Source organism: Microtus ochrogaster, chromosome 6 (genome assembly GCF_000317375.1).
Source record: "Microtus ochrogaster isolate Prairie Vole_2 chromosome 6, MicOch1.0, whole genome shotgun sequence".
In the NCBI taxonomy this organism is placed as follows: domain Eukaryota; kingdom Metazoa; phylum Chordata; class Mammalia; order Rodentia; family Cricetidae; genus Microtus; species Microtus ochrogaster.
This window is the reverse complement of record NC_022013.1, coordinates 65067399-65079378: the sequence shown is the minus strand read 5'-3', so window position 1 is coordinate 65079378 and position 11980 is coordinate 65067399. Positions and strand designations below refer to the sequence as shown.

The 11980-nt window shown below is 50.8% G+C and overlaps 1 protein-coding gene across 2 annotated transcripts in view; it reads right to left on the bottom strand.

Moving 5' to 3' along the window:
• Sh3bp5 (SH3 domain binding protein 5) overlaps positions 1-11980 on the bottom strand; it is a 73003-nt gene that overhangs the window by 9012 nt on the left and 52011 nt on the right. For both annotated transcript variants that reach the window (XM_005348719.2, XM_013346925.1), the window contains one exon: positions 4826-4990. In XM_005348719.2, the coding sequence (XP_005348776.1) occupies positions 4826-4990 (165 nt within the window). The remainder of the gene's footprint in view (positions 1-4825; positions 4991-11980) is intronic.

Sequence of the window (11980 nt, the reverse complement as noted above, 5' to 3'; positions counted from 1 at the left end):
GTGCTCAACTATGTTCATAGAAGCTTTGTTTGTCATAGCAAGAACCTGGAAACAACCTAAATGCCCCTTGATCAAAGAATGGATAAGGAAAATGTGGCACATTTACTCAACGGAGTACTACACAGCAGAAAATAATAACAACAGCTTGAATTTTGCAGAAAAATGGATGGAGCTAGAAAACATTATTTTGAGTGAGGTAACCCAGACACAGAAAGGCAATTAACACATGTACTCACTCATAGGTGGTTTTTAAACATAAAGCAAAGAAAGCCAGCCTACAAACCACAATTCCAGACAACTTAGATAACAATGAGGACACTAAGAGAGACTTCCATAGATATAATCTACATGGGAAGTGTAAAGTAGAAAAAGACAAGATCTCCTGAGTAAATTGGGAGCATGGGGACTCTGGAGGAGGGTTGAAGGGGGGAGGGGAGAGGCAGGGAGGGGAGCAGAGAAAAATGTAGAGCTCAATAAATTTAATAAAAAAAAATGAAAAAAGAGTCTTCCAGGACAAGTGGGGCTCCCCAGCTGTGCACAGACTCTCGTTCCACCTCAGCTCCCACAACAAGCAAAGCCTTTCCAAACTTAAGTACTCAGAACGTCCTAAGCACTGGCTATCCTACCTGCAATGCCTTCAAAGGCAACACACATTAGGATTTCTACCTCACCAAGGAGACTCCTCCATCTGCAGCCTAGAATCAGGCATAAGCTGGGTGCAGTGATGGGGGAGGAAAGTTAGGCATGAGGGGGAGGCAAGTTTGGGGCCCTGGGACAGAAGCCCCTCCCCCTCGCAGGGAAGGTGGACTAGCATGGAGCAACCGAGATGGAACCACAGAGAAAGCCTTCCCCAGGGCCACCCCTGGCTCTTGGAAGCTCCCATTGGTCGAGTTTAGCCCAGACTCAGGTTCCCTATTCCCATCTCAACAAGGTGCTCTTCTGTCTCACTGCCACCACCCTCACACCTCAGAGCCGTTCCCACTGATCAGGCACCTACTGGGGCAAAGAACAAGAGGCCACACCTGTAGTCTGCAGCCTAGCAGGGGATGAACGCTCCTGCTGCAGTATGGATCTATCATTCAAAGCAGTGTGGGATCCAAGCAGCTGGGGTAGCTCTGGCTGCTCTAGGGGAGCTGTGATAGCAGGGGCAGCAATTGGAGTGAACATGTCACTGGGTTTTGTTTCATTATCTGAGATGCTGTATTCCCCACGTATCTCCATAGCATCTAATACACGGTGCATGTATCCCCGTGTACCGCCATGCCCAGCTCAGCGGAAATACTACAGGCTACAGCTTTCTTCTGCATCCATATGCCCCACTTGCCACTGCCACAGCCTGACCACACATAATGTACAAAGATGGGCAATGGTGCTTAGTTTTCCACATCCTTCTCTGAGGTAGACCTTAGCTCAGGAGACATTAGCTCAGGGACAACTGTCTAAAATGAAAGAGGTGTTCTCCTTAGTCAGGTGGTTTAGAAGATTCTCCCAACATGGGACTTGTCCTAGGGCCTGTCCACAGCCTCTCCCTAACCTGAAGCATTCGTCTGGACGGAAAGGGCTTTCCCATCTCCTCTCAGCTCCAAACTGTTTCCCACTGCACCTCTATGCCAAGGAGGGGCCATAAGGTGGCCCTCGACCCCCCTTCAGGCAAACTTCCAGGAAGTGACTCTTCTATCCCAGCCTTCATGGCTATCCTGGAAGCCTGGAGGAGCCGTTGGTTGGCTGCGTCTTGCCATTTCCTCTCCAGGAGCCCTTGCTGCCAGCTCACCAGCAGGGACAGCCTTCCTGTGTCCACGCCACACTTACCTCTTCCTCCATCTGGTCAGAAAAGCTAATTCCTCCCTCCCAGGCTACCAGCACTCCTGTCTTAGAGAGTTGAAAGTCCTTGCCTTCCCTAGAAGGCCGCTTCAAGATCAAAGCAGCCAAGAGCTGGAGAGGCCTCTGCTGCCAAACCTCCCTCTGGTTCTGGGGAACCAGACACAGCCCCGAGGGAGGCTGCTCAGCTGCAAGCTTGGCAGTGTTACTGGAAACATTTGCTGTTTGCCAGCACCAAGCCAAGAACTGTCCCCATGGCCTGTCTATGGTGTTACATGTGACCACCAGAGAATATTGGGGCTCCTGACATCTAGACTGTTAGCTTCTGCTAAAACTTCAAGTATGGCCATCTAATGTTACCATTAGAGTAGAGACTAAGAGGAGACAGATGGCCTCAGGTGAGGAACATGTGGAGAGAAGGAGGAGAGGGTTATAAAAAGCTCCGTTCCCCTAATGAACCAGGCTTTCTGGCATCTCCAGAAATCAGTTGGTGTCTGCATGGCCTTCTGCTAAGGCAGCCCAGCATGCGAGCCCCACAAGGCCTGGCAAATGGTCCCCAGGAGCCCCATTGGGAGAAATGCTCAATTCAAACAGAGGGTCACAGTCGTTCACGCTATTTCAGAGCCAAACATGAGCATCTGGACTGCAGGGAGGATTGGGTCTCTATTATCCTGCAGGCTGAGGCAGGGCAAAGGTCATGGTCTCGAGAGCATTTTTGTGTGCTTCCCCCCTTGTTGCTGGGTATGGATTTGATGGCTTGCAAGCTAAGTCCAAGCACTTGTTCCACTACTGAGGTACCTGCCCAGAGGGGAGGATCATTTCTCACCAGTTCAAGGAGAATCATCCTAGGGCTATGTAACCATGAAGGAACCATGAAAAGGAAGTACCATCTGTGATGGGGAAGGCCTGGCCTGTGACCCAGAACTCCCCACTGATCACACAGGTTCATAACATATATAGACATAGATGAACCGGATGTTTGGGTCCTTTGTTTTGGTGGTCAAAGGGTACACATCAGATGGGCATGGGCCATTGCGAAGCCCCAACTGAACTGAAAGGGCTCTGAAGCTATCTTGCAAAGCTCCACAGCCTGCTTGCTGCAGACCCCAGAGCCTTGTTTCCACAGGCCAAGCATGTGATTCCTGGAGACAGTGTGTGGGTCTCAGGAGCCTCTGTGGGCAGCTACCCACTGCCAATAGCCCGTGACTAAAACGTGGACTTTCCTATATCATAGTAACAGGCAATGGTTTCTTCCTCCTTTTTTATTTTTTATTTTTTTTAAAGATTTTTTTAATATTTATTTATTTATTATGTATACAATTTTCTGTCTGTGTGTATTCCTGAAGGCCAGAAGAGGGCGCCAGACCTCTTTACAGATGGTTGTGAGCCACCATGTGGTTGCTGGGAATCGAACTCGGGTCCTTTGGAAGAGCAGGCAATGCTCTTAACCACTGAGCCATCTCTCCAGCCCCCTCTTCCTCCTTTTTTAAAAGATGGGGTTCCCTCCATAGCCCAGGGTAGCCTTGATCCTTCCGTCTCAGTCTCCGGCCTGGCATCATAGGCACACACCACCATGAACAGGCGCATTTGGTAGTCTCTGAAATGACCTCTTACTTGTTGCTACAGATCTACAGCTTTGGAGGAGAAGAGTCCCAGAGGAAGGGCAGGCCTGAGGCTTGTTTAGTTGCCTCTTTTTCTACCCGGCTTGGCTTTGCACCGGTTCCAACCTCCCCTTTAGCTTTCTCTATAGCTGACCCAGTAAGATTTTTCTCAGCCTTGCTGGGTCTACAAGCATTATGGCCACTAGGGGGCAGGAAGCTCAAGGCTGCCAAGCCACAGGCAGAGCTGGTCTCCTGAAATCATTTGTAAGTCAGGCTTTTCTATTTAAAGACACTCAAGGCCACTTTAATCATCAGAAACCCAGGACTGAGCCATTGTGGCAGGTGACACTATCGGGGAGCAGCCACTGGCACCGGCTCCTGGACCTCATTTCTAACCCCACAGACAGCCTTTCTGACAATCACGGAAACCAGAGCTACAGTCTGCGCCCAGGGACTGGAGCTCGTCTGCCTGCCTTACAACAGCCCCCTGGCCTCGCGGGAGAACAGGCCTGTGCCAAGGGGACCAAGACTCAGAAGAACAAGAGCTGCACCTGGCTAGAAGGAAGCAGTGTCCGGGAATATTCTGTGACCCCAGCAAACTCGGGTCTACAGTGTCAAGCAGGTGGCCCCACTTGCCGGAGTAGGAATGTCCCTAGGGTGGCGATACCGTGGGCCTTGAGAGAGCAATGCTATGGGACCAGTACACTCCTTCATATTCCCAGCCCTGGTTCTAGACTTCCTAGCTTACAGAACTGTGAGAAATGTATTTCTGTGTGGGAGCCAGGCAGTTATGGTATTTTGTTAAGTAGTCTACCTAGACCAAGACAATTATTACTTCCAATTCTGAGCCAGAGAGTGCGTCCTGGGAGCAGGTGGAGAGCCACCTTATGGCGACATAAATTCCATAGTGACAATCACTCCCAGCTACTGCCTACTGCACATCACTTTCCAGACCCCAACTTTGCCTGGAAGGCCCTACTTGAGCGTCCACTTAATTCTGGGCTAGGCACTTCACCCACCAACACACACACACCCAAGTGCAGGTTCAAACTGTTATCAGGGCTTCCACTGAGGACCGATGGTCCTTCTGGGGTACTGGGAGCTGACCTTGGAGAGCATCCTGGCCCCTCTGGGAAACCCAACTCCACTGCCAAGACATTTGGGGTCTATGTGAACCAGATAAGTTCAGGCAATACAGAGAATGAGTATCCTCACGTGTCACTGGGAGACTGTCATGCCTGAGCGTGGCTTAAAGCCAGGCCAGCCGAAAGGTTCCGGAGAGCAGACAGCCTTAACAGGAGTATTCCACGCCATCCAGGAACCTACTTATACTCCTGTGGGGAGTCAAAGAACATAGAGCATACAGGCCCAGCTCCCCACAGCCAGGATACACACGGCCCTCCTACCCTCTGAGTAGCATGATTCAGCATCTCCTGCCACGCAGAGTCGAACTGCCGTTTGTCATCCTCCAGCAGCCGCTGCTCAGCCAGGGAGATGGTCTCCTTGGCAGCGCGGAGCACCTCGGTGGCCCTCTGGAAGTCCTGTGTGGCTTTCTGAGCTTCCAGCTGAGCCTGTTGAGAGAGGAGGTCTTGTGAGGCCAGAGGCAAAGACCAGGAGTCCCCGAGCTCATTACAGCCCCCTTCAGAGAGGAGTGGCCAAAGATTTATCTGTCTGCGTCTGCCTCTCTTGGATAGGCTCCACAGACAGGCACTCATACATGGGACAGGGTAGCAGGGGAGTGACTGACTGATGGCTGAGTGGAACCCAGATAGGTGAGCAGACAGTCTTGGCAGTCTGGAGCACAACAGAGAAGTAAATGCATAGATCTTGCGTCTGTGATGGCAAGGGCTAAGGCAGCTGTGGACGTTCTCCGAAGACCTGAGCCAGGCAGACGCAGAAGCCCTGGGCACCTTCCCTTTACACCACACAAAAGTGCCCCAGAGACCATGCTTGTGGGACTTCACGCTACAGATGAGGCAGAGAGGATGCAAGCAGCCTTTCCTGAGCTCCAAAGCCGGCCAGAAGCAAGGCTTCAGGCAAACACCCCACAACGCGAGTGCCAGCCTGGTGTGGCCACTGTCTCAGTCCACAATGACTGCACAGCCAGGCCAGGCATGACCAGTACAACCCTGCTTTCGGGAAGCAATTAATACAAACTGCAGCCATCCTCACAGCTACAGCAGACCCAGCACGTGTGATGTTTTTGTGTATGTGTGTACATAGGTTTATGTATATGCATGTGTGAGCATATGTGTGCATGTGAGTGTACATGTGTATATATGTACGTGTGTGCACATGTGTGTATGTGTGTGTGAGTGTGTGTGTGTGTGTGTGTGTGTGTGTAGAAGCCTGAGGTTTATCTTGGAGCCTTGTTCTCTGTGACAAAGTTCCTCACTGGCCTGAAACTCACCTGTTAAGCTAGGCCGGCCAGTGAGCCCCAGGAATGCATCCACCTCTCCAGAGCTGGGATTACAAGCTTGTCCCACCATGCCTGAAATCTTTTCTTTTTTTCTTTTTTGGTTTTTTTCGAGACAGGGTTTCTCTGTGGCTTTGGAGCCTGTCCTGGAACTAGCTCTGTAGACCAGGCTGGTCTCGAACTCACAGAGATCCACCTGCACCTGCCCCTGCCCCTGCCTCTGCCTCTGCCTCTGCCTCTGCCTCTGCCTCCCGAGTGCTGGGATTAAAGGTGTGCACCACCACCGCCCGGCCATGCCTGTAATCTTATACAGGTGCTGGGGATAGAGAACCCTGCTGCTCGCCCAGTGAGCTCTGTGCTGACTGAACCATCTCGGGCCAACACGTAACTCCTGAGCATCTGAAAAGTGGTTAGCAAGGAACGAATACAAACATCTCTCATGGCCAGGAGAGCTCAGGGGTGAATGTGCCTGCTACACAAGCAAGGACTAGAGCTTCAGGTCCCCAAACTCACAGAAACACTGGGGAGCTGTGGCAGCTGCTGCAGCTCAGAAAAGGAAGACGGGATCCTTGAAGCAAGCGGTTAGAGAGACTAACTGTATCTCAGACCTCTGGCTTTGACTGAGACCCTGCCTCAAAAAATAAGGTGGACAAGTGACTAAAGGAGATCCTGGTGCCCACCCCACACATGCGCATGTACAGTCATGAGGACCTGCTCATGTGTGTGCCACACATGTGGATATGCACACCTGACTCACAGACACAAGAAAAAACGCCTCATTTCAAAGACTCAACACAAAAATGTTAATTATCCCATTAGCCATTTTTCTGATCAATGATGAGATAATATTCGAGATACAGTAGACTAAATCAAATATACTGAAATTAATTTTACCTCAGTGGTCAAGGGAGTCTAAATGTGCACAGGTGACTCTCTCACACCACTTTTGGACATTTGATGCTCCTCCCTCAAGAGTAGGCTACATCCATCATGTGACCGCACCAGAGACAGGCAGGGGCGCTGGCCTGCTCTGTGTGTGTGTGTGTGTGTGTGTGTGAGAGCGTGCTTAAGGACCTAAGTTCGGGTCCCCAGAGCCCACATAAAGCCAGACCTGGTAGCACGCATCTGTAACCGGGCACTCCAGTGAGCTGGAAGACTCCCCAGCTCACAGGCCAGTTGTTAGCCAAGAGCTACACCCGAGGCTGTCTCCGACCTCCACACACACACACACACACACACACACACACACACACACACACACACACACTGCAGCACGAGCTCCCTGTGACAAAGAAAGCTGCACCACACTACAGGCCCCAGCCTCCCCTGGGTTCACCTCCAGTTTTCCACCCACCAGAACAGGGCAGGCCGCTGCAACCTGCTGATCTGCCTCTCCCTCTCTCGTGTAAATCAACAGGGTCCCTGGGGCAATTACAGAAGCCCTGACAGGACACTAACTAACAAGGACAGCCCCTGGGACTTTGGAGGGGATCAACAGGGCCTCACCCTTCCCCAGAAAACGTCTCACATGACACAGAGGAAATTGTCACATATACTGAAGAGAATTTGCAAAGAAAATTAAGAGGAAAAGAAACAAAGAAGCTGAGTCCACAGAACACAGCAGCCCTAGGGAAGCTCAGTGACCCATGATGGCCCGCGATGGGCATCCTCCTGGTCTAGCCTGTGCACAGCCACAGCCCCAGTTCTCCAGACCACAGGAGGGCCACACGGGAGACTGAGCCCCATCTGCAGCTGAAGGGCACATTCGTTTCCTGGCTGCCCAGATCCAAATAACCACACAGAAACTATATTAATTACAATACTGCTTGGCCAATCAATGGGTTATGTATATTCCTAGCTAGTGCTTACATCTTATTAACCCATTTCTATTATTCTGTGTATCGCCATGAGGCTGTGGTTTACTGGGTGAAGTTCTGGTGTCTGTCTCCTTCCCTGGCTATATGGCATCTCTTTGCCTCTGCCTACTCTCTCTCTATGTCTCTTCCAGCCTAGCTATCTTCTGCCCTGCCATAGGCCAAGAAAGCTTTATTCGCTAACCAACAAGAGCAACATATATATAGAAGGACATCCCACATCAGCCTTTGTGCTTGTTACTTTGTTTGTAGTGTATATGTGACATGTGCACATGTGTGTTCATTTGTTAAAAGTGGTTTTCTTCTAGCTGTACAGTATGGGTGCTGGGAATTGAACCCAGGTCTTCTTCAAGAGTGGTATGTGAGCCGGGCGGTGGTGGTGCATGCCTTTAATCCCAGCACTTGGGAGGCAGAGGCAGGCGGATCTCTGAGTTCGAGACCATCCTGGTCTACGGAGCTAGTTCCAAGACAGGCTCCAAAGCCACAGAGAAACCCTGTCTTGAAAATCCAAAAAAAGAAAGAAAGAGTGGTATGTGCTCTTCACCCCTGAGCCACCTCTCCAGGCCTGCATGTGTTCACTTGCCTTGTATGGGCACATGGGTGTGGGAGCCTGAGGCTGACAATGGTGTCTTCAGTGGCTCGCCACCTTATATATGAGGCAGAATCTCTCATTTGAACCAGAGCTCGTCAGTCCAGCTAGTTTAGATACCCAGCTTCTTCCAAGAGATTTTGTCCCTCTCCAGGAACTTGGGTTACAGGTAGGTGCAGGGGTTGCAGCGGCAGTCTTCACACTTGGATAGCAAGAACATGACTCCTTGAGCCACCTCCCCAACCCCTGTGTTTGCTTGCTCATTCATTCACTCACTCTCATTTTGAGACAGGGACTCTGTATGGCCCAGACAAGCCTCAAACTTGAATATGTAACTAGGAATGAACTTGAGAGCTAGAAAGGACTTAGTTCAGGTTAAGTGCACTTCCTGCTCCTTCAGACCATGACAGGAGTTCAAGTGCTTGGTAGCACTCAGGTCAGGTGCCTTACAGCCACCTGTGACTGCAGCTCCAGGGCACCCAGAATGCTCTTACACACACACACACAAAGGCAAAAAAAAAAAAATCCCAAAAAGAGGATGCTCGTGAACTCCTGCAGCGAGCACGCGGTGGGAGTTCAGGAAAGACCCCTCACCAGGCATTGACTCAGCGGGGACTCTGGGGACTTCCAGCCTCCAGAACATGGCTGCTGTTTAAGGTCTCCAGTCTATGGCATTTTGTCACAGTGATGCCAAGAAGTGAGGTGCTATATAAGGAATACCTATCAAGTAAAAGCATCTGTGGGACTTCTGGGGTATACACTGGAGACCACCTTCCATAAAACACTCCCCTCTCCTTTGGTCTTTGATAAGGGATTCCCCTCTGTACACTGTGAATGTGTCTTGTTAATGAATAAAGCTGTTTTGGTCCTATAGGAGGGCAGAATAGAGTAAGGCTGGAATTCCAAGCAGAAATAGGGGAGAAAGTGAGCGGAGTCAGGGAGATGCCATGTAGCCGCTGAAGGAGATAGAACCTTATGATAAACCATGAGACTTTTAAAATATAGAATAACAAAAATTGGGTTAATTTAAGATTCAAGAGCTTGCTGGCAATATGCCTAAGTGATTGGCCAAGCAGTGTTTTTTTTTTAAAGATTTTATTTATTTATTATGTATTCAACATTCTGCCTCGATGTACGCCTGCAGGCCAGAGGAGGGCGCCAGATCTCATTACAGATGGTTGTGAGCCACCATGTGGTTGCTGGGAATTGAACTCAGGTCCTCTGGAAGAACAGTCAATGCTCTTAACCACTGAGCCATCTCTCCAGCCCCAGCAGTGTTTTGATTAATACAGTTTCTGTGCGATTATTTCGCGTCTGGGTGGCTGGGAACGAACAAGTGGTCTCCACCTACAGCTCGCTCTCTCTGGTTTGAAACAGTGTCATGTAGTCCAGGATGACCTCATACCTACTACATAGAGAGGTGGGGTGTGAACCTGGGACTACAGGCACACACTACCACACACACAGAGCACTCCTCTCACACACTCCCTAAACTAAACACACAGGACACACAAGGCAGGCACACAAGGGGACAGGACATTCTATGGCTCATTGGCCAGCAAGACACAGAAGGGTGTGGTTCTGCCTCTATTGAATACTTCCTGGATACTCGGGCTCCAGAACACAGAGGCCAGCCTTAAATAAGGGGCCCCAGGAAAGTTAGGAACTTTCCTATGAAGACAGTCATGAACTGTGAGAGGCACGAAGCGCTGATGGCGTGGAGAGAGAGGGTGGTTAGTAAAGTCTCTTAGGATAGATTTCTCGGGCATTGGGCCTGAGGGCATGCCATCAGAATCATCCAAGAGCTAATACCTGTACTTGAGATTTAACTTGAGAGAGCCTCCCAGTTAGATCACAAGATGCGGAACTTCAATCCCAGAGAGCTGGTTCTCTAGTTCGAGCATGCATGCATGCATGCATGCATTCATTCATTCATCCATCCATCCATCCTGTGGGTGGGACCCAGGAGCTCACACACTCCAGGCAAGTGTTCTCTTGCTGAGCTACACACTCAACTTCCTTATTTCCACCGTGGTAAGAAAGAAGACACCCAGAGATCCTTGACACACCTAACAAAATCAGCCTCTGAAGCACAGCAGAGGCCCGACCGACCACGTGATCAACTAAGGGCTTTGGGCTCTGGGCTCTGAGGTGTGGCTCAGGTCATGCAGTGGTGCACTCAGCAGAGACAACCAATGAGCAAACTGGAGAGGTGAGGCCTGTAGCTAGAGTACCACTGAAGCAAACACTAACTCTGCTTGGGCTGTAAGACACCCACAGGAAAGGACTGGAATCCCTCCGTGACTCAGAGAGGCTGCTCATGAACAAACTGGATAGGTGACCTTCATTACACACTAGTCAGTCGTGTGTGCAAAGCACATGAAGCTGTACGGGTGTTCTACACAGTGTCACAGGCGAGGTAGGGTGAAAAGTAGATGTTTCCAGAGGGCAACAGGCAGGGTATCCTTTGACTCAGCATGCACTCCTCTCGTCACCGCTCTCAGAAGGGCATCCAGACACCGGTCTTGGCTACCACAGAGGTTTGGGTGTAATGAGGTTTATAGGCCACCCAATCTAAACCCCCTCATTTTTCTAAGGAAGGCTATGAAGTGATGCATCTCAGACACATCAATCGGGAGCCCGAGCTCCTGGTCCCTGTATCATGAAGCATTGCTGCTGGGTTGCTTCTGACACTGACATCATGGATGGGTGGTGGGATAATCTACAGTCAACAGTAAGGACAAGGACAGTGACCTGGGACTCAGCCTGAATCTGCATCAGTCATTTCTACTTCCTCCTCGTGCTTGGACCTCTGTCACAATGATGAGTGACTTAGACAGATGCCAGCCACGTGCAGCAGGGCCTCTAGGAACAACCCATTCCAGATCACACTCTTCCTGTGGCTTCAGGGATATACACAACAGATGCCACCTTCTCCCTGCCCCCCTCTCCAGAAGGGTGCACCCACAGTGCTCCCACATCTGCTGTGCTGCAGCAGTCACAGGCCCATCTGCTGCGGGGCTCCTGATGGCAGGAGTCCTGGGCCAGGCACGTGGCAGGGGCATAGGACAGGGACAGATAGCAGTGACCGTTCTTCCTGGGCCCTACACATTAGGCAAGAATGAACTACATTCTATATCTATAAGCTACAAACTACCCTCTGCTGTGGCAGTTTCCCCAAGGCAGTGAGACAGAACCTCCATCCCACACATCCAACACATGACTTGGCCTGCAACCATGCCATCTGCAGGATAGGCAGCTAGCTTCGGAGTCTAAGACACATATGAATCTGATAATACAATCATCCTTCCTTCTACTGGGGAGCAAAATGCGGACTCAGGGCATAAAAGTGGCTGAGTCACTCATTGCCCAATACTCCAAAGGTGGCGGCATGCTGCCTTATACCAGAGGAGATGCTGAACGCTCACTAGGGGAAAGCCACATACTCTGTCATCATCCTCACGACAGTCCTTGGCAGCTAATAAGCTGGCGCTGACAGGAGCGAAAGCGTGGGTAAGGACCTAGGGTGGGCTAGGGCTGCAGCTCAGTGACTAGGATGCATAAGGCCCCAGGGGCCATCACAGAAAGGGGAATGAGGGGCCGGGCGATGGTGGCGCACGCCTTTAATCCCAGCACTCGGGAGGCAGAGGCAGGCGGATCTCTGTGAGTTCGAGACCAGCCT